Raw genomic sequence first — 22,538 nt, 5'->3', positions numbered from 1 at the left:
ATAGAGTTGTTAATAATATAGATTTTAGTTATTTAAATATAAAAATATTATTATTAAAAAATATTTTTAATATTTTTTATTATTATAATTTAGTAATATTTATAAAATATAAGAGTCTTATTAGAAAAAAAAAACTATAAAAATAGAGTCTTAATAAGTCTTGGAGGTTATTACCTTAGTTGATTTAATATTTTTGCTTATTGTTGAGTATAAAGGATTATTTATTAAGACCAACTTCTATATTGGTCTTCTATCTACATATATTACTTATTAAAATCCTCTAAATATTAATTAATAGTTAAAATAAGCATAAAAAGAATTTTATGTCTTTTTAATTATTTATATTTAAAATAAGATTTTTAGTTAATCTAAATTGATATTATTACTTTATAAAATCACCAAAATAAAAAATATAGCTTTAATTTGATATTGATATAATAAAACAATTATAGTAAATTTAGAACTTTTTAAAATGTTTTTTAGAATTTATAAGAATTTTTAGAGAAAATTTCAAGATTTTGGTAAAATTGAGTTTTAATACATTGGAAGTTATTGAATATAAACTTTTTGAATTTTTTATTAAAAGAAAATAGAAGAAATGGAGCAAGATTTGAAGGCCATACAGGGTTTTTAGACTAATCAGATATTTTTAAATACCATGATAGAGTCAAAAATGCAAAAAATATTAGTTTTACTAATAAAAAATATAATGACTAGCAACTAGTCTAGTTCTTGTAGGAAAGAAGGTGCACAAGTTCTATATGGATTGTAACACCTTCAATGTAGTTAGGAAGATAAGTCTAAGGCCTTGTGGCCTCTTTTAGCAATCCAAATATATTACATGTGAGCCTTGGAGAGGCTCGAATCCTTGATCTATAAGCAAGTTATTTTTGAAGTAAAATATTTTCACTTATCTTTTCATATATTTATTTGCTATCTTTACATCTTCATAACTTATTTTTAACTCAAATTTTTATATTTTTTATATTATTAGAAAAAATTATCTTTCTAAAAATATATTTTATATTTTATTCTTATATTTTTTACTAAATAAAAATTTAGTGAATAGACTATGACTAAGTTTAAATGTGTGTAATTACTTGATTTTATTTATTTCATTTTTTTTGTATTTTTTCTTCTTTTGTTCTTGTTACATGCTTCCTTCACTTCATACCACCAATCACAAGTAACTCTTAATTGAAATTTATCCTCACAAAAATTTATCTCACAAACTTTGACATACAAATAAAATAATCTTTCAAATGTAAACATGCTTCAAGAAATTTACAATGACAAGACAAAATCATAACATGAAGTTCTTTAAATCTATCTATAGACTATAAATTGAATATAAAAGCCAAATCAAGCTATAAAAAATATCCAACCAAAATTATATCTTTTGTATAACTAATCAACTAAAATAAAAATTATTGTTGCAAATTTTTATAATAATAACTTTTAACTACCCTATATTCTTTAAAATTTCAATATTTTATCAATTATATTATAAATAGAACTTATTTTTCTATTTCATTCAATTTTACATATATTTTTACATATTTCTTCTATATTAAATTTAAACTTATAAATTTCATATAGTACATATATTAAATAAAAAAATATATATACATTAATTAGATTTACTAATATTCATCATATTGATTCATTATTAAATTTTCATAATTTTTAATTAATTTTATATATATATATATATATATATATATATATATATAATATAGATAATGAAAGTATCACTTTCTACACCAATTTAAAATTCTTTCTAAATCTATATCTATATTTATTTCTCTACATTATTCAACCATCAAAATAAAAATAAATTCTCCTATCAAAGAATACAAATGCTTTTACAACAAAGAATTACATCTACAACTAATTAAGTATTCTAAAACCAATAATTTATAACTTATAAATAATTATATAACCTAATATTAGATATATTTAAAATAAAATATTCAAAAATCTTTCATTTAATTTTCTATTTTCTTTTAATACAAAAAACTTTCATTTCATAATCAATACAATATATTTTTAATTTACTATCAATATAACAACTTAATATAATAAAAAAATATTGAAGAAGAAAATACTTCAAAATAATAGTCACTCAACTTTGCAAAAACTAATCTCATGTACATATCCTTTTGCTATAATCCATCCAATTTACCACACTCTTACCAAAATATTCTTTAGTTCAATTCAATTGATACAATTGTTTATTTTTTGGAAAAATTAGGTAAGGTACAATAACCTTTGTTGAGTACTTTGGTGACATTGGTACTTGCTTCAACAACAATAAAGTACAGTTTCAATTTAGTAATTGTTCTACAACTCAAGAAACCATGTATCAATGCAACTCAAGCTAAGACACTAATTCATATGTAAAGAAGTTAAAGATGCAAGCTTTTTCAATTCATTTAGCAATGATGTTAACCTTAAATACCTCTTCATAATAAAAGTAGTCAAAGATGTGAAGTTACCTAATTCATTTGGCAAAGATGTCAAACTTAAACCTTCATTTATATCAAAGTAGTTAAAAATTTGAAGTTGCCTAATTCATTAGGCAATGATCTCAAGCTTGAGTACCCTCATTTATAAAATAGTCAAAGATATAAGCTTTTCTAATTCATTTGGCAATGATGTCAAGCTTAAGTTTTGACTTAAATATAAAAAAATCAAAGATGTGAGGTTGCCGAATTCATTAAGTAATGATGTGAAATTTAAATACCTTCTCCTTTATAAGGTAGTCAAGGATGTAACTTTTTGAATTTATTTAGCAATGATGTAAAGCTTAATTATTGATTTTAATTTATTTGGAAATAATGTCAAACTTGAATACCTTTTTATTTATAAGGTAGTCAAAGATGTGACGTTGGCCAATTCATTTGGCAATGATATCAAGCTTGAGTACCAGCTCATATCAAAGGTAGTTAAAATAAAAAGACTTCTTTTTGATATTAGTAATGTATTTAATTGTACACAATATTTTAGATTAAGTACCTTCAAAGAAGTCACATACTTTATTTCATTTGGTAGTATAGTTAAGTTTGAATATCTTTCTAAGTCAAATTCTAATAAAGTAGCAATTTTAAAGAATGAATTTGGAAAATTTTCTATAAAATAACAACTTTTCAATTACAAGACATTTAAACCTTTAATATTTTTTTCAAATACCTTTGTCAAGTAGCATTTGTAATACTATATCTGTTAATTCTTTTGGTAAATAATTTCTATATAGAATGACTAGTAGAAAAATATTTTAAACTATGAAAATACTTTATTAATACAAAAAATATGCTTAGTATCTTTATAATAATACTTAATGCAAAATCACCAATATTACAACTTAAAAATTGAAGTGATGAAAAAGTTTCACTTCTTATATCACTTATTCTATTGTTTATGTTGTTGTAAAATAATCTCTCTAATTAAAATCAATACAATTAAATATATAATTAGATTAGAATTTCTACATTACTGATATATTTAATTTATATATAAATCAATTCACAATACAAGATTCATATTTATACATAATAAATTTATATTAATATATATCTAAAAAGTATAATATAAATTATATAATATAAAAATAAAAAATCTCAAAATTTTAATTATTGATTCTTTTTTAATACTATTATTAATTTTATATATGCCATTTGAATAATAGTTACATAAAATTATCTTATTTGATAATCTATGAAATAAATCTACATTCAAGTTCTATATTCATATGTATTTATACTCCATTTCCTTCTCAACAATGTTTCTATCTATTTCTTATAGCTGATCATGTATTCTTATAATTCTATCTTTGTCTATTTTTACCAATGATTGATAAATTAATATATCTAATATAACTTCTATATCTTATTTAAATATGTTTTTTTGACTATTGATCCACATTTAAAATGCTCTTTCTTTAGACATGCTTTGTAGATACATATCATAACCAAATAAAATAAATATCCAAAATCATTTTCTTCTCTTCAACTTTTAAATTGTCAAAGCTCACTCTTAATATTTTTTAAATCCTGTAGTTATTATTGTTTTCATCTCCATCCAATCCTCTTCTTCTTTTCAACTTTTGTAGAGCTTGCTTCCAACATCTCAATTTCTTATTCTTTCTCAAAAATACTTTTATAACTTTTAGACTTAATAATTGACCATTGCAGGGTCTTATAATATTTTTGTCAACTTCAATAAGTTTATTGGACAAATTTTCTTGGCTGCAAGAATGAATAATAAATAAATTCATACCTGTTTCTTCATCAAATTCTTTAATATTTATTTATTCTTCACCACAATGCTTTATTGCTTTTAAATCTCAATGTACTGCCATTGATAAAGCATTAAATATTACATGAGGTTGTAAAGAAATCAATACCATTTTCAATGCACTCAACAAAGCATGATGCATTATGCATGTCTTTTACATGAGCTAATATAGCCTTTGCTATTGTGGTCTTGTCTATTCCACTTGTTTCGACAAGACACAATGCCTTCACTTTATTTGTATATTTTTGTTTTATTTAAAATAAACATTATACTCTAACAAATATTTTTTTATTTTATAAATTAACCTATAATTAGAAATTTAATCATAAATTAATAAAAGAATAATACTTATATTATATTTTAATTTAATTTTACCAACTTTCACTCATGAAAAGGCATCTAACCATCACAATAGCATAAAAGAATGTATGCCAATACAAAATACAATCAGTCTAATAAATTCATTATATACTTTCTATAATTTTTAATATAAGTCTTAACTTTGATAATTTATCATGTGTTTCTTGAGATCCATTTGATAATTCTCTAGCCAACACTTTTTTTTTCAAGCAAGATAAACTTAAATCAAAGTTGTTTGTTAGAATTGCTTCAAGGTGTTGACTTCCTTTTGAAGCTTTCAGCTTCCTATTATCAATGTCTCTTGTACCAAAATCAAAGAAGTCTAACTACCAACTCTAGTTCTAGAGCCATTTTGTTGATGTTTTATGAATTTAAGCTTTTTATTTATAGTGTTCACTCTATCTTTGATGACATCAAATAAGCCTAGGCCTTACTCAATAAGAAAACTCATTGGAGAGCATATTGAAGATAACAATTATAGCTCTATTGGATCTTCAAAATCATGGCAAAATCTAGTACTTTCAAAAAAAGGGGACTTTGGTTGACTAGATTACTTATCCATAATAGATCAAGACTACAAATGATAGGTGAGTGGTATAAAAATTTCAATCAATCAATTCAAAAGAAATTAATCTAAAGACTGGGTACTAATTCTATGTAATAGTGAAGAAAAACTTTGTAAATAATAACTAACCTAGAATTGATTTTGAACTCAAGTCCTTAATAAGAGAAACATCAAAGATTAAATTTTATCACCTTAAATTTAAAAATTTGTAACTTAGCTCCATTGCATTTTTTTAGTCTTTAGTAATATCCTCTACTTATATTAATTCTTTAAGCTCTTTATTACAAATTTTTCTACAAAATTTAACATACTTCCATAGTTCCACTTCTATTTTTATTCTGCATCATCTACAATTTAAGAGCAATAGATATATCAATGCTTGCATGGATGCAAGCAAATGATTTTAGTAACCTAAATCTTAACTCCTTCGTGTTGACACCACTTTTACATCTCTCATATCATTCTTTGAAAGCTTGAAGTTATTTAATTTTAGAATCTTTTTTTATAGCAACTTCTTTAAGTAAAGCGATCTTGATGATCGAGTAGAATTTAAAGAGATTAAAAGATTGACAATTATAATTAGTCAAATTAAATATATCTTTACTAATCCTTGCAAGATAAGGATTAGATAATGGTTTTATCAAATAGATGCAAATAGATATCCTAAAAAAATCTTGCAAGATATGAGTAAAAAAGATACATTGTCATACATTGGATATGCTCTTCAACGAGTGAAAAGAAGAAGGCACTACTAGAAAATTATAAAGCTACATGTAGCACTATCAACAAATGAGAACAGATATCTAAAAGAATAAGGTGCTAAATAACCATTATAATAACCATTGAATAACCACCACATCAAAGGACTAGAACTAATATTATTATATATAATAAATAATAAAAGAAAGTATCCAAAGTCAATGTGTGGACTAATCATTAACATCTCTATCTTTCAATACCTAATGAATTCTCTAGAAGTTGTAGAAGCTTGCTATTCTTGAAAAACATATGACCACTCTTTTGTACCATTGCAATTGTAACATCACATAAGGCTGAGAGAGATTAGTTGATATATTGAACTTCCTTCAATCTATTACTTGTAGCTCCAAACCAATCTACTTATTCACTTCTTGTGAGTTCAACTAAATAGAGTGATTTCCTTAAAACAACTCCAGATTCTAGATCTATGCCATACACATGCATTGTCAAAATACTATACATAAAAAAAAATTATCTTAATATTTACTTCTAAATTGCTTAGAATTGTCATTAACACTATCTTCTAAATCTTGGATATGTGTATGATTCTCTTTTTAATATAATAAATAGAAACAAAATTGAGATGACATTCATTAAAATTTTAGACTAAACTAAATAGAAACTACCAAACTATTTAGTCACAATTTAGCTTGTGTTTATTCAATATCAAGTAGATAAGTAAATACAAAGTACATCAATAAAATCTTGAAAAGACTTATCACAAAGCAAAGTAACACAGATAATGATAACATGAAGAAAAGATGAGAAAGAATGATACCTATGAAATTTGCTATTGCACTCATTAAGAGTTGTAGCACCAATTGTTCTATTCTTTTGACCAACTTTCATTGGGTCCAACATATCCTTTGTTGACCATATTGACATTCTACTGACATTGAGAACATTTAGACTATTTAACTAAGAGTTGTTTCAAATCTCAAGTATGCTTATAGTCAAGACAAAAAGAACTATAATTAACAGATTTATTTTACAAAGCTACATTGTCTAATTTAGAAGAATAAAAAAGAAGACAAAAAAAAATAAGAGTCTAAGAAACAAGCTAAGATTTAAGCTCCAAGTTAATCAAAAGGATATTTCTTTTGAACATTGTTTATAGATAAAAGATTCCATACTTATTAGTTGTAAATCTCAAGCATGTGCATTTCAATGTCATAGCAAAAAACATCTTATTTGCTCCAAATTACATGGAAAAAATCATGGAAGGTTCTATTATTAAATCTCCAATCAATTGGTATCAAGTTGTTTAGACTGCTCTATTACCAAAAGAAAGCATTACATTCTAAACATAGAAAAAAGTTAATTATCTTGACTCATTTAGCAATAATGACAATTATCCAACTCAATTAGCAATGCTATCAAGCTTCATCAATTTCTTGTATTACAAGAAGTCAAAGATGTGAGGTTGCCTAATTCATTTGGCGATGATGTCAAGCTTGAGCATTCACTTATATCAACTTCAATCAAAGATGTGAGGTTGCCCAAATCATTTGGCAATGATGTCATGCTTGAGCACCCCCACATATACAAGGTAGTCAAAGATGTGAGGTTGCCCAATTCATTTGGCAATAATGTCAAGCTTGAGCAGTAACTTATATTCAAGGTAGTCAAAGATGTGAAGTTGCCCAATTCATTTGGCAATGATGTCAAGCTTGAGCACCTGCACATATACAAGGTAGTCAAAGAAGTGAGGTTGCCCAATTCATTTGACAATGATGTCAAGCTTGAGCAGTAACTTCTATCAAATTAAGTCAAAGATGTGAGGTTGCCCAATTCATTTAGCAATGATGTCATGCTTGAGCAACCACTTATATTCAAGGTAGTCAAAGATGTGAGGTTGTCCAATTCATTTGGCAATAATGTCAAGCTTGAGCAACCACTTATATTCAAGGTAGTCAAAGATGTGAGGTTGCCCAATTCATTTGGCAATGATGTCAAGCTTGAGCACCCTCACATATTCAAGGTAGTCAAAGATGTGAGGTTGCCCACTTCATTTGGCAATGATGTCAAGTTTGAGCATTCACTTACATCAAATTCAATCAAAGATGTGAGGTTACTCAATTCATTTGGCAATGATGTCATGCTTGAGCAATAACTTATATTCAAGGTAGCTAAAGATGTGAGGTTACCCAATTCATTTGGCAATGATGTCAAGCTTGAGCAATTGCACATATACAAGGTAGTCAAAGATGTGAGGTTGCCCAATTCATTTGGCAATGATATCAAGCTTGAGCAGTAACTTATATCAAATTTAGTCAAAGATGTGAGGTTGCCCACTTCATTTGGCAATGATGTCATGCTTGAGCAACCACTTATATTCAAGGTAGTCAAAGATGTGAGGTTGTCCAATTCATTTGGCAATGATGTCAAGCTTGAGCATTCACTTACATCCAAGGTAGTCAAAGATGTGAGGTTGCCCAATTCATTTGCCAATGATGTCAAGCTTGAGCATTCATTGACATCCAAGGTAGTCAAAGATGTGAGGTTGCCCAATTCATTTGGCAATGATGTCAAGCTTGAGCATGTCTGCACACCCAAGGTAGTCAAAGATGTGAGGTTGCCTAATTCATTTGGCAATGATGTCAAGCTTGAGCAACCACTTATAATCAAGGTAGTCAAAGATGTGAGGTTGTCCAATTCATTTGGCAATGATGTCAAGCTTGAGCACCCTCACATATTCAAGGTAGTCAAAGATGTGAGGTTGCCCACTTCATTTGGCAATGATGTCAAGTTTGAGCATTCACTTACATCAAATTCAATCAAAGATGTGAAGTTACTCAATTCATTTGGCAATGATGTCATGCTTGAGCAATAACTTATATTCAAGGTAGCTAAAGATGTGAGGTTACCCAATTCATTTGGCAATGATGTCAAGCTTGAGCAATTGCACATATACAAGGTAGTCAAAGATGTGAGGTTGCCCAATTCATTTGGCAATGATATCAAGCTTGAGCAGTAACTTATATCAAATTTAGTCAAAGATGTGAGGTTGCCCACTTCATTTGGCAATGATGTCATGCTTGAGCAACCACTTATATTCAAGGTAGTCAAAGATGTGAGGTTGTCCAATTCATTTGGCAATGATGTCAAGCTTGAGCATTCACTTACATCCAAGGTAGTCAAAGATGTGAGGTTGCCCAATTCATTTGCCAATGATGTCAAGCTTGAGCATTCATTGACATCCAAGGTAGTCAAAGATGTGAGGTTGCCCAATTCATTTGGCAATGATGTCAAGCTTGAGCATGTCTGCACACACAAGGTAGTCAAAGATGTGAGGTTGCCTAATTCATTTGGCAATGATGTCAAGCTTGAGCAACCACTTATAATCAAGGTAGTCAAAGATGTGAGGTTGTCCAATTCATTTGGCAATGATGTCATGCTTGAGCAACCCCACATTTCCAAGGTAGTCAAAGATGTGAGGTTGGCCAATTCATTTGGCAATAATGTCAAGCTTGAGGAGCAACTTATATTCAAGGTAGTCAAAGATGTCAGGTTGCCCAATTCATTTGCCAATGATGTCAAGCTTGTGCACCTCCACATATTCAAGGTAGTCAAAGATGTGAGGTTACCTAATTCATTTGGCAATGATGTCAAGCTTGAGCAACCACTTATATTCAAGGTAGTCAAAGATGTGAGGTTGCCCAATTCATTTGGCAATAATGTCAAGTTGAGCAACCACTTATATTCAAGGTAGTCAAAGATGTGAGGTTGCCCAATTCATTTGGCAATGATGTCAAGCTTGAGCACCCTCACATATTCAAGGTAGTCAAAGATGTGAGGTTGCCCAATTCATTTGGCAATGATGTCAAGCTTGAGCAACCACCTATATTCAAGGTAGTCAAAGATGTGAGGTTGCCCAATTCATTTGGCAATGATGTCAAGCTTGAGCATGTCTGCACATCCAAGGTAGTCAAAGATGTGAGGTTGCCCAATTCATTTGGCAATGATGTCAAGCTTGAGCAACCACTTATATTCAAGGTAGTCAAAGATGTGAGGTTGCCCAATTCATTTGGCAATGATGTCATGCTTGAGCAACCACCTATATTCAAGGTAGTCATAGATGTGAGGTTTCTCAATTCATTTGGCAATGATGTCATGCTTGAGCATTCACTTACATCCAAGGTTGTCAAAGATGTGAGGTTGCCCAATTCATTTAGCAATGATGTCATGCTTGAGCAACCACTTATATTCAAGGTAGTCAAAGATGTGAGGTTGCCCAATTCATTTGGCAATAATTTCAAGCTTAAGCAACCACTTATAATCAAGGTAGTCAAAGATGTGAGGTTGCCCAATTCATTTGGCAATGATGTCAAGCTTGAGTTTCCACTTATATTCAAGGTAGTCAAAGATGTGAGGTTGCCCAATTCATTTGGCAATGATGTCATGCTTGAGCAACCACCTATCTTCAAGGTAGTCAAAGATGTGAGGTTGCCCAATTCATTTGGCAATGATGTCATGCTTGAGCAACCACCTATATTCAAGGTAGTCAAAGATGTGAGGTTGCCCAATTCATTTGGCAATGATGTCATGCTTGAACAACCACCTATATTCAAGGTAGTCAAAGATGTGAGGTTGCCCAATTCATTTGGCAATGATGTCAAGCTTGAGCACTCACTTACATCCAAGGTAGTCAAAGATGTGAGGTTGCCCAATTCATTTGGCAATGATGTCAAGCTTGAGCATTTATTGACATCCAAGGTAGTCAAAGATGTGAGGTTGCCCAATTCATTTGGCAATGATGTCATGCTTGAGCACCTCCACATAATCAAGGTAGTCAAAGATGTGAGGTTGCCCAATTCATTTGGCAATGATGTCAAGCTTGTGCACCTCCACATATTCAAGGTAGTCAAAGATGTGAGGTTGGCCAATTCATTTGGCAATGATGTCAAGCTTGAGCATTCATTGACATCCAAGGTAGTCAAAGATGTGAGGTTGCCCAATTCATTTGGCAATGATGTCAAGCTTGAGCAATCATTTATATCAAATTTAGTCAAAGATGTGAGGTTGCCTACTTCATTTGGCAATGATATCAAGCTTGAGCAGTAACTTATATCAAATTTAGTCAAAGATGTGAGGTTGCCCACTTCATTTGGCAATGATGTCATGCTTGAGCATTCACTTACATCCAAGGTAGTCAAAGATGTGAGGTTGCCCAATTCATTTGGCAATGATGTCAAGCTTGAGCACCTCCACATAATCAAGGTAGTCAAAGATGTGAGGTTGCCCAATTCATTTGGCAATAATGTCAAGCTTGAGCAACCACTTATAATCAAGGTAGTCAAAGATGTGATGTTGCCCAATTCATTTGGCAATGATGTCATGCTTGAGCAACCCCACATTTCCAAGGTAGTCAAAGATGTGAGGTTGGCCAATTCATTTGGCAATAATGTCAAGCTTGAGCATTCATTGACATCTAAGGTAGTCAAAGATGTGAGGTTGCCCAATTCATTTGGCAATGATGTCATGCTTGAGCAACCCCACATTTCCAAGGTAGTCAAAGATGTGAGGTTGCCCAATTCATTTGGCAATGATGTCATGCTTGAGCATTCACTTACATCCAAGGTTGTCAAAGATGTGAGGTTGCCCAATTCATTTAGCAATGATGTCATGCTTGAGCAACCACTTATATTCAAGGTAGTCAAAGATGTGAGGTTGCCCAATTCATTTGGCAATAATTTCAAGCTTGAGCAACCACTTATAATCAAGGTAGTCAAAGATGTGAGGTTGCCCAATTCATTTGGCAATGATGTCAAGCTTGAGTTTCCACTTATATTCAAGGTAGTCAAAGATGTGAGGTTGCCCAATTCATTTGGCAATGATGTCATGCTTGAGCAACCACCTATCTTCAAGGTAGTCAAAGATGTGAGGTTGCCCAATTCATTTGGCAATGATGTCAAGCTTGAGCAACCACCTATCTTCAAGGTAGTCAAAGATGTGAGGTTGCCCAATTCATTTGGCAATGATGTCATGCTTGAGCAACCACCTATATTCAAGGTAGTCAAAGATGTGAGGTTGCCCAATTCATTTGGCAATGATGTCATGCTTGAGCAACCACCTATATTCAAGGTAGTCAAAGATGTGAGGTTGCCCAATTCATTTGGCAATGATGTCAAGCTTGAGCATTTATTGACATCCAAGGTAGTCAAAGATGTGAGGTTGGCCAATTCATTTGGCAATAATGTCAAGCTTGAGCATTCATTGACATCTAAGGTAGTCAAAGATGTGAGGTTACCCAATTCATTTGGCAATGATGTCATGCTTGAGCAACCCCACATTTCCAAGGTAGTCAAAGATGTGAGGTTGCCCAATTCATTTGGCAATGATGTCATGCTTGAGCATTCACTTACATCCAAGGTTGTCAAAGATGTGAGGTTGCCCAATTCATTTAGCAATGATGTCATGCTTGAGCAACCACTTATATTCAAGGTAGTCAAAGATGTGAGGTTGCCCAATTCATTTGGCAATAATTTCAAGCTTGAGCAACCACTTATAATCAAGGTAGTCAAAGATGTGAGGTTGCCCAATTCATTTGGCAATGATGTCAAGCTTGAGTTTCCACTTATATTCAAGGTAGTCAAAGATGTGAGGTTGCCCAATTCATTTGGCAATGATGTCATGCTTGAGCAACCACCTATCTTCAAGGTAGTCAAAGATGTGAGGTTGCCCAATTCATTTGGCAATGATGTCAAGCTTGAGCAACCACCTATCTTCAAGGTAGTCAAAGATGTGAGGTTGCCCAATTCATTTGGCAATGATGTCATGCTTGAGCAACCACCTATATTCAAGGTAGTCAAAGATGTGAGGTTGCCCAATTCATTTGGCAATAATTTCAAGCTTGAGCAACCACTTATAATCAAGGTAGTCAAAGATGTGAGGTTGCCCAATTCATTTGGCAATGATGTCAAGCTTGAGTTTCCACTTATATTCAAGGTAGTCAAAGATGTGAGGTTGCCCAATTCATTTGGCAATGATGTCATGCTTGAGCAACCACCTATATTCAAGGTAGTCAAAGATGTGAGGTTGCCCAATTCATTTGGCAATGATGTCATGCTTGAGCAACCACCTATATTCAAGGTAGTCAAAGATGTGAGGTTGCCCAATTCATTTGGCAATGATGTCAAGCTTGAGCATTTATTGACATCCAAGGTAGTCAAAGATGTGAGGTTGGCCAATTCATTTGGCAATAATGTCAAGCTTGAGCATTCATTGACATCTAAGGTAGTCAAAGATGTGAGGTTACCCAATTCATTTGGCAATGATGTCATGCTTGAGCAACCCCACATTTCCAAGGTAGTCAAAGATGTGAGGTTGCCCAATTCATTTGGCAATGATGTCATGCTTGAGCATTCACTTACATCCAAGGTTGTCAAAGATGTGAGGTTGCCCAATTCATTTAGCAATGATGTCATGCTTGAGCAACCACTTATATTCAAGGTAGTCAAAGATGTGAGGTTGCCCAATTCATTTGGCAATGATGTCATGCTTGAGCATTCACTTACATCCAAGGTTGTCAAAGATGTGAGGTTGCCCAATTCATTTAGCAATGATGTCATGCTTGAGCAACCACTTATATTCAAGGTAGTCAAAGATGTGAGGTTGCCCAATTCATTTGGCAATAATTTCAAGCTTGAGCAACCACTTATAATCAAGGTAGTCAAAGATGTGAGGTTGCCCAATTCATTTGGCAATGATGTCAAGCTTGAGTTTCCACTTATATTCAAGGTAGTCAAAGATGTGAGGTTGCCCAATTCATTTGGCAATGATGTCATGCTTGAGCAACCACCTATCTTCAAGGTAGTCAAAGATGTGAGGTTGCCCAATTCATTTGGCAATGATGTCAAGCTTGAGCAACCACCTATCTTCAAGGTAGTCAAAGATGTGAGGTTGCCCAATTCATTTGGCAATGATGTCATGCTTGAGCAACCACCTATATTCAAGGTAGTCAAAGATGTGAGGTTGCCCAATTCATTTGGCAATGATGTCATGCTTGAGCAACCACCTATATTCAAGGTAGTCAAAGATGTGAGGTTGCCCAATTCATTTGGCAATGATGTCAAGCTTGAGCATTTATTGACATCCAAGGTAGTCAAAGATGTGAGGTTGGCCAATTCATTTGGCAATAATGTCAAGCTTGAGCATTCATTGACATCTAAGGTAGTCAAAGATGTGAGGTTACCCAATTCATTTGGCAATGATGTCATGCTTGAGCAACCCCACATTTCCAAGGTAGTCAAAGATGTGAGGTTGCCCAATTCATTTGGCAATGATGTCATGCTTGAGCATTCACTTACATCCAAGGTTGTCAAAGATGTGAGGTTGCCCAATTCATTTAGCAATGATGTCATGCTTGAGCAACCACTTATATTCAAGGTAGTCAAAGATGTGAGGTTGCCCAATTCATTTGGCAATAATTTCAAGCTTGAGCAACCACTTATAATCAAGGTAGTCAAAGATGTGAGGTTGCCCAATTCATTTGGCAATGATGTCAAGCTTGAGTTTCCACTTATATTCAAGGTAGTCAAAGATGTGAGGTTGCCCAATTCATTTGGCAATGATGTCATGCTTGAGCAACCACCTATCTTCAAGGTAGTCAAAGATGTGAGGTTGCCCAATTCATTTGGCAATGATGTCAAGCTTGAGCAACCACCTATCTTCAAGGTAGTCAAAGATGTGAGGTTGCCCAATTCATTTGGCAATGATGTCAAGCTTGAGGAATCATTTATATCAAATTTAGTCAAAGATGTAAGGTTGCCCACTTCATTTGGCAATGATATCAAGCTTGAGCAGTAACTTATATCAAATTTAGTCAAAGATGTGAGGTTGCCCACTTCATTTGGCAATGATGTCATGCTTGAGCATTCACTTACATCCAAGGTAGTCAAAGATGTGAGGTTGCCCAATTCATTTGGCAATGATGTCAAGCTTGAGCACCTCCACATAATCAAGGTAGTCAAAGATGTGAGGTTGCCCAATTCATTTGGCAATAATGTCAAGCTTGAGCAACCACTTATAATCAAGGTAGTCAAAGATGTGATGTTGCCCAATTCATTTGGCAATGATGTCATGCTTGAGCAACCACCTATATTCAAGGTAGTCAAAGATGTGAGGTTGCCCAATTCATTTGGCAATGATGTCAAGCTTGAGCACCTCCACATAATCAAGGTAGTCAAAGATGTGAGGTTGCCCAATTCATTTGGCAATAATGTCAAGCTTGAGCAACCACTTATAATCAAGGTAGTCAAAGATGTGATGTTGCCCAATTCATTTGGCAATGATGTCATGCTTGAGCAACCCCACATTTCCAAGGTAGTCAAAGATGTGAGGTTGGCCAATTCATTTGGCAATAATGTCAAGCTTGAGCATTCATTGACATCTAAGGTAGTCAAAGATGTGAGGTTGCCCAATTCATTTGGCAATGATGTCATGCTTGAGCAACCCCACATTTCCAAGGTAGTCAAAGATGTGAGGTTGCCCAATTCATTTGGCAATGATGTCATGCTTGAGCATTCACTTACATCCAAGGTTGTCAAAGATGTGAGGTTGCCCAATTCATTTAGCAATGATGTCATGCTTGAGCAACCACTTATATTCAAGGTAGTCAAAGATGTGAGGTTGCCCAATTCATTTGGCAATAATTTCAAGCTTGAGCAACCACTTATAATCAAGGTAGTCAAAGATGTGAGGTTGCCCAATTCATTTGGCAATGATGTCAAGCTTGAGTTTCCACTTATATTCAAGGTAGTCAAAGATGTGAGGTTGCCCAATTCATTTGGCAATGATGTCATGCTTGAGCAACCACCTATCTTCAAGGTAGTCAAAGATGTGAGGTTGCCCAATTCATTTGGCAATGATGTCATGCTTGAGCAACCACCTATATTCAAGGTAGTCAAAGATGTGAGGTTGCCCAATTCATTTGGCAATGATGTCATGCTTGAGCAACCACCTATATTCAAGGTAGTCAAAGATGTGAGGTTGCCCAATTCATTTGGCAATGATGTCAAGCTTGAGCACTCACTTACATCCAAGGTAGTCAAAGATGTGAGGTTGCCCAATTCATTTGGCAATGATGTCAAGCTTGAGCATTTATTGACATCCAAGGTAGTCAAAGATGTGAGGTTGCCCAATTCATTTGGCAATGATGTCATGCTTGAGCACCTCCACATAATCAAGGTAGTCAAAGATGTGAGGTTGCCCAATTCATTTGGCAATGATGTCAAGCTTGTGCACCTCCACATATTCAAGGTAGTCAAAGATGTGAGGTTGGCCAATTCATTTGGCAATGATGTCAAGCTTGAGCAACCACTTATATTCAAGGTAGTCAAAGATGTGAGGTTGCCCAATTCATTTGGCAATGATGTCATGCTTGAGCAACCCCACATTTCCAAGGTAGTCAAAGATGTGAGGTTGCCCAATTCATTTGGCAATGATGTCATGCTTGAGCAACCACCTATATACAAGTTAGTCAAAGATGTGAGGTTGCCCAATTCATTTGGCAATGATGTCAAGCTTGAGCATTTCCTTACATCCAAGGTAGTCAAAGATGTGAGGTTGCCCAATTCATTTGGCAATAATGTCAATCTTGAGCAGCAACTTATATTCAAGGTAGTCAAAGATGTGAGGTTGCCCAATTCATTTGGCAATGATGTCATGCTTGAGCAACCCCACATTTCCAAGGTAGTCAAAGATGTGAGGTTGGCCAATTCATTTGGCAATAATGTCAAGCTTGAGCAGCAACTTATATTCAAGGTAGTCAAAGATGTCAGGTTGCCCAATTCATTTGGCAATGATGTCAAGCTTGTGCACCTCCACATATTCAAGGTAGTCAAAGATGTGAGGTTACCTAATTCATTTGGCAATGATGTCAAGCTTGAGCAACCACTTATATTCAAGGTAGTCAAAGATGTGAGGTTGCCCAATTCATTTGGCAATGATGTCAAGCTTGAGCATTCACTTACATCCAAGGTAGTCAAAGATGTGAGGTTGCCCAATTCATTTGGCAATGATGTCAAGCTTGAGCACCTCCACATAATCAAGGTAGTCAAAGATGTGAGGTTGCCCAATTCATTTGGCAATGATGTCATGCTTGAGCAACCACCTATATTCAAGGTAGTCAAAGATGTGAGGTTGCCCAATTCATTTGGCAATGATGTCAAGCTTGAACACCGACCTATATTGATATTTTTCAAATAGAGAAGATTTCCTATTGATGTTGGCAACGAATGTAATTGTTTACAATCTTTCAAATTAAGTATCTTCAAAGAAGTCATATATTGCAAATCATTTGGTACCATGGTTAAGTTTGAGCATCCTTCTAAGTCAAGTTCTAATAATGTAGGTATTCTAAAAAATGAATGTGGAAATGTTTCTACAAATGAACAATTTCTCAATTGTAAGATATTCAAACTCTCCAACTTTTTCCAAACATTTATGTCATGAAGCATTTGTAATGCTTTGGTTGTTGATTCTCTTGGTATGTTTTTTTTTTTAGGCATATCTAATAGAAAACATTTTAAACTGAGAGAATGTTTTATCAACACAAAAAATATGCTTATTATTCTTATAACAATATTGGGTGCAAAATCACCAATAGTACAACTTAAAAATTGAAGTGATGAAAAAGAATCACTTCTTAATTCACTTATAATATTATTGTGTATGTTGTTGTAAAATAACCCCTCCAACTAAAAACCAACACAATTAAATACACAATTAGATTATAATTTTTGCATTAATGACACTTTTAATGCACATACAAATCTATTTATAATACAAGATTCATATTTAAGCATAATAACTTCACTTCAATATACATTTAGAATACATACTATAAATAACATAACATACAAATAAAAAACCTCTAATTTTTAATTGTTCATTCTTTTCTAATGCTATTATTAGTTTTATGCATGCAATTAGGATAATAGTTACATAAAATTACCTTGTTTGACAATCCATAAAATAGATCTACATTCAAATTCCACATTCGTGTGTATTTATACTCCATTTCTTTCTCAACAATGTTTCTTCCCATGTCTTGTAGTTGATCATGTATTCTTATAATTTTATCTTTGTCTACTTTTACCAATGATTGGTAAATCAATGTATCTAACATAACTTCCATATCTTGTTCAAATATTTCTTTTTGGCTATTAGCCCACATTCGCAATGCTCTTTCTTTTGACATGCCTTGTGGATACACATCACTACTAAAAAAACAACATATGTCCAAAAACATTTTCTTCTCTTCATCTTTCAAATTGTCAAAGCTTACTCTTAATATCTTCCAAATCTTGTAGTTACTATTGTTTTCACTTCCATCCAACTCTCTTCCCCTTTTCAACTTTTGTAGAGCTCGCTCCCAACATCTCAATCTCTTGTTCTCTCTCAAAAATGCTCCCATAACTTTAAGACTCAATGGTAGGCCATGGCAAGCTCTTACAATCTTTTCCCCAACTTCAACTAATTCATTTGGCAAATTTTCTTGGCCACAAGAATGAGTGATAAATAACTTCATACTTGTTTCTTCATCAAGTTCTTCAGTATTTATTATACAAACTTCTTCACCACAATGCTTTATTGCTTTTGAATTTCGAGTGGTTGCAACCAATGTGCTACCATTGCTAGCATATATGTCATCCATAGGCACAACATCTTCAATTTGACTTTGATTCTTCACGTTGTCAAATACAAAGATGGTTTTGTTCTTCATCAAGAATGATTTCAACATTTTTTGAGCTTCTTCAACATCCTTTGGTTTTGATTTGACTTTAAATTGTTCTAAAATGTTGCAAGAAGTTGTGAAGCAATCAACACCATTTTCAATGCATTCAACAAAGCATGATGCATCATATATGTCTTTTACAATAGCCAATATAGCCTTTGCTAATGTGGTCTTCCCTATTCCACCCATTCCAACAAGACACAATACCTTCATTTTATTTACACATTCTTTTTTTATTCGAGATAAATACTGTTCTCTACCAAATGTATCTTCGTCAAGTAAATCAACCTACAATTAGAAATTCAACCATATATTAACAAAAGAATAATAATAATAATAATCATAATAATACTTTTTTTTATTCTAATCTAGTTTTATTAACTAATACTCTTGAAAAGGCATCTAATCCTCACTATAAGCATATAAGAGTATGTGCCAATACAAAATCTAAGCAATCTAATAAATTCATTACATACTTTCAATAACTTTTTGTACAAGTCTTACCTTTGGCAATTGATAGAGTGTTTGTTGCAATTCGTCATTTTGATGGTAGTTGTTCTTTGATACTCCAAAATATGGTGCATTTGGCACATTCATTCCAACTAAAAACTTACATTTTAATGAGTTCAATCTTTCACAAATGCATGCGAACTTTGGCCGATGCAAAGGATTCAACCTCCAACAATCTCTAATAAGCTCCATCAAGTCATCACAATTTGAAGGTAGCTTTGGTCTTTCACCTTTTTCAATTCTTTCTAATATTCTTTTTGGGTCATGAACATCATGAAATGGATCTTTCTTTGAAAGAATCTTAGAACATATCATTGCAAATGAGTAAACATCAGCTTCAAAAGGACACATTGCCATTGTTTGAAATCTATTTTTAAGTGCCTCTGGAGCTATATATTTAGGACTACCATAAATGTAATTATTTTTTGCGGCTACTGAATTTCTTCCAACTTCAATCTTGGACATTCCAAAGTCAATCACTTTCACAATAGCATGTCGAATAATTTTATTCTTAATCTTTGATTCCACAATATTAACCAAAATATTCTCAGGCTTTAGATCACGATGTGCAATGTGCATGTCATGCAAGTAACACATTCCTTTTGCAATTTGATGCATGATGTCAATAAGAAAAATATAAGATACTTCTTTCTCTTCTTCCAACATATTGCTCAAATTGTTTTGCATCAATTCCATTCCAATATACAAATATTCTTTTTTGTCTTTTGTTTCAAAAGCTTCAACACTTCCATTAGCACTACCTTTCATTGCAAAATAATATGTTATCAAATTTGGATGGCTTACACTTGCTAGAATATTCACTTCTTTGATGAACAACTTAGCAAATGCAACATCCATTTTTTTAGTCGCACACAAAAGTCCCAACCACTTGGATTTGTAAACTTCTCCAAAAGATCCAAATTTTCCCTTCACACATTCTATGATTTCAAGACTTGTCATATCTATTGAAAAATTCAAAGCATCCAATTCTCCAATCTCAATGTGATACAAGTCTTTGCATCTTTGTAATAGATGCTTTGCTAATGCACAATATTTAAAATCTTCTTCTTTACTTGCATGGATCAATCTCTTATATAATAATATAATATCATCTTCTACTTCTTGATATGTTGGAACATCAAAAGTATTAAATATAATGTCTTCAAATTTGTAGGAATTATACTTTGAAAGCATATCACTTGCAATATCACAACAACATTTTAAATCCAAAATTAGTTCTCTAAAAGTCTCTTTATTGTTGAATTGGAATAAAGCTTCTTCACACCAATTTGGTTTTCCACATTTCTTTATTAGAGAGTAAGATTTATTCAATATAAAAAATAGCTCACTTAATAAAAGTCCAAACTCTAATTTATCATTGGTGCAAGTTATAAGGTGGTCAAAAATCTTTGTAACATTTTCAATTTTCTTGCACAAATTAGTACATTGGTTTCTATTCAACATGTACTTTTTCTTCAATAAAACCTTGAATGCTCCAATGTAAACTTTAGAACCTTCCCAAGTATCTCCACAAATACCTTGCATGTTTGATATTTCTTCATATTGTTCCATGGTGCTTGAAGATCTTGACATGAAGAGACCATGTAAATAACTCCAAACCATATATATACATTTCTTGAATAATTCCAAAAGATATCCCATCTTGATTTTGTAAACTAATAAAATCAATTTCACCTTCTCACCACATGTAGAAAACATGTTAGATGTATTTAGAATTTCAAACAATCTTCTCAAACTCTTTTATATGAATTGTTCCACAAACCATACCATTTTTTTATCCAACAAAATGAATCTATACTTCTAAAACCAAACCATCACTTAATTTACGTACATATTTCAATTAACCTCATTTCAACCTATGTTAAAAATTACTAATCCTATGTCAAACATCAAAACCTGAAATTACTTCTACTTAAAGAAATCTACCTAAAACTTTTACACAAAAATGAAATAATCTACCAACAAGATGCAAAGTTCAAACATTTAAAATATCTATGTAACAAAGTACACAAGTCACTCTAGAGAACTTTTGTTATAGTGAATACCGAAAGAAGTTAAATTGCAATTCAACAAACTGCCGCCGACGCAAGGATGACAAGTAAGATTGCCGTTTCTCAATCAGGTTTTAAGAAAATCACATCTCATAGTTCAGATTGTCCGCAAACGTTCCACCACGACTCGCTCAGCGCCGCTTCTCAAATACACATGCACCAGGCGTTGAAGAATACAGCAAAACCTCGAGCGCCTCAAGTGCTCTCCACCAAAAAGCACTTCGCGACTTCCATTCAAGCCAGGCTGGACCCTCTCCGGCACAGGAAACGGATCAGTCGTGCAGACACGAAATCACCTTCCACACAACGCTCATGCTCCTCAAACCACGGGGGCTTGACACTACAGCCCGACAGGACACCTAGAGGAGAAATAAACTAATACAGGTTACAGGGGCACAAAATCAATGATTTATGGCTATCCCACACTGAAAATGGAAAGGAGAAGTGAGGTATCTCAACAATCATGATACGCGTGGGAACACCGAAAGCCACGCAACGCAACATGCAAGCCCCTCGAAACCTAATACATACCCTAACGCATACCCTGATGCAGCAACCACTGTGAACCGTACAACGAACCAAAACTCCGCAACCTCCGACAGTGCCAAGCCACGTATTGGTGAATCTCTCTCCTCCGACGTAAAGATCCCACAGAGAAATTTCCCTCCGCCTCGGAACACCGCGCAGTGCCACAAGCTGTGGCGGCCACCACCAAACCCCTGGACCATCGACAAACCCTAAATAATGCGGAGACGCGCAATCCCCTCCGGACTCAAAGGCCCTCTGCAAGTCCACTGGGCTCCAAATAACCGGGCTGGTGCCCGTGGAGGACCGTTCCGTGGAACATGCCTCCAGTGGATGAGAACTCGTGGATGGGCTTTGTTTTTATATTAGATCAACTTACTACTATTTAATATTTATTTTTGATAAATCAACAATATCATCATTCAATTAACAACACAAACATAGTCATATTAGTATATGTATACTATATGAAATTGAAATTAAAATATTATAAAAATAAATAAATCACAATATTTGATTTACTTAAGTAGTATATTTCATCCAAATAAAAAAATAGTCTTATTCTATATATATATATATATACACTATTTTATAATTATTATATATTTTATAGAAATAATTAAATTTGAAATAATACATATAATAATACCATTTTTAGACAAAATAAATTATGCATGTAATTACTATGATATATAAATATATAATTTATACT

At 33.0% G+C, this 22,538-nt stretch overlaps 1 protein-coding gene across 3 annotated transcripts; it reads right to left on the bottom strand.

Annotated features, from left to right (window-relative positions):
* Positions 1-7,150: 7,150 nt before the first annotated feature.
* On the bottom strand, positions 7,151-20,948 carry LOC112274491 (light-sensor Protein kinase). 3 transcript variants are annotated; one of them, XM_090245816.1, is made up of 4 exons: positions 19,224-20,948; positions 17,937-19,007; positions 10,470-17,679; positions 7,151-10,397 (listed from the first exon to the last, which is right to left on the bottom strand). In XM_090245816.1, the coding sequence occupies exons 1-4, from the start codon at positions 20,946-20,948 to the stop codon at positions 9,748-9,750; spliced, it is 10,656 nt and encodes a 3,551-aa protein (XP_090101942.1). In that variant the 3' UTR covers positions 7,151-9,747. The 3 variants fall into 3 exon arrangements, with proteins under 3 accessions (XP_090101942.1, XP_090101941.1, XP_024359817.1); XM_090245815.1 differs by having other exon boundaries at positions 7,151-17,679; positions 19,224-20,891; XM_024504049.3 differs by lacking the exons at positions 7,151-10,397; positions 10,470-17,679 and having other exon boundaries at positions 18,737-18,895.
* Between the last annotated feature and the right edge of the window lie 1,590 nt (positions 20,949-22,538).

Source organism: Physcomitrium patens, chromosome 21 (genome assembly GCF_059467195.1).
Source record: "Physcomitrium patens ecotype Gransden chromosome 21, ASM5946719v1, whole genome shotgun sequence".
NCBI classification, from domain to species: Eukaryota; Viridiplantae; Streptophyta; class Bryopsida; order Funariales; family Funariaceae; genus Physcomitrium; species Physcomitrium patens.
Note: the sequence above shows the minus strand (reverse complement) of the source record. Positions and strands in the feature narration are given on the sequence as shown.

Excerpts from the sequence above, each read along its gene's own strand:
- LOC112274491 (XM_090245815.1), bottom strand. The coding sequence starts at position 20,891 with ATGGGATATCTTTTGGAATTATTCAAGAAATGTATATATATGGTTTGG. Across the intron at positions 19,008-19,223 it reads CACTCTATCAATTGCCAAAG|GTTGATTTACTTGACGAAGA; the intron begins GTAAGACTTGTA and ends TTCTAATTGTAG. Across the intron at positions 17,680-17,936 it reads TTTATGGATTGTCAAACAAG|TTGGAGGGGTTATTTTACAA; the intron begins GTAATTTTATGT and ends GTTGGTTTTTAG.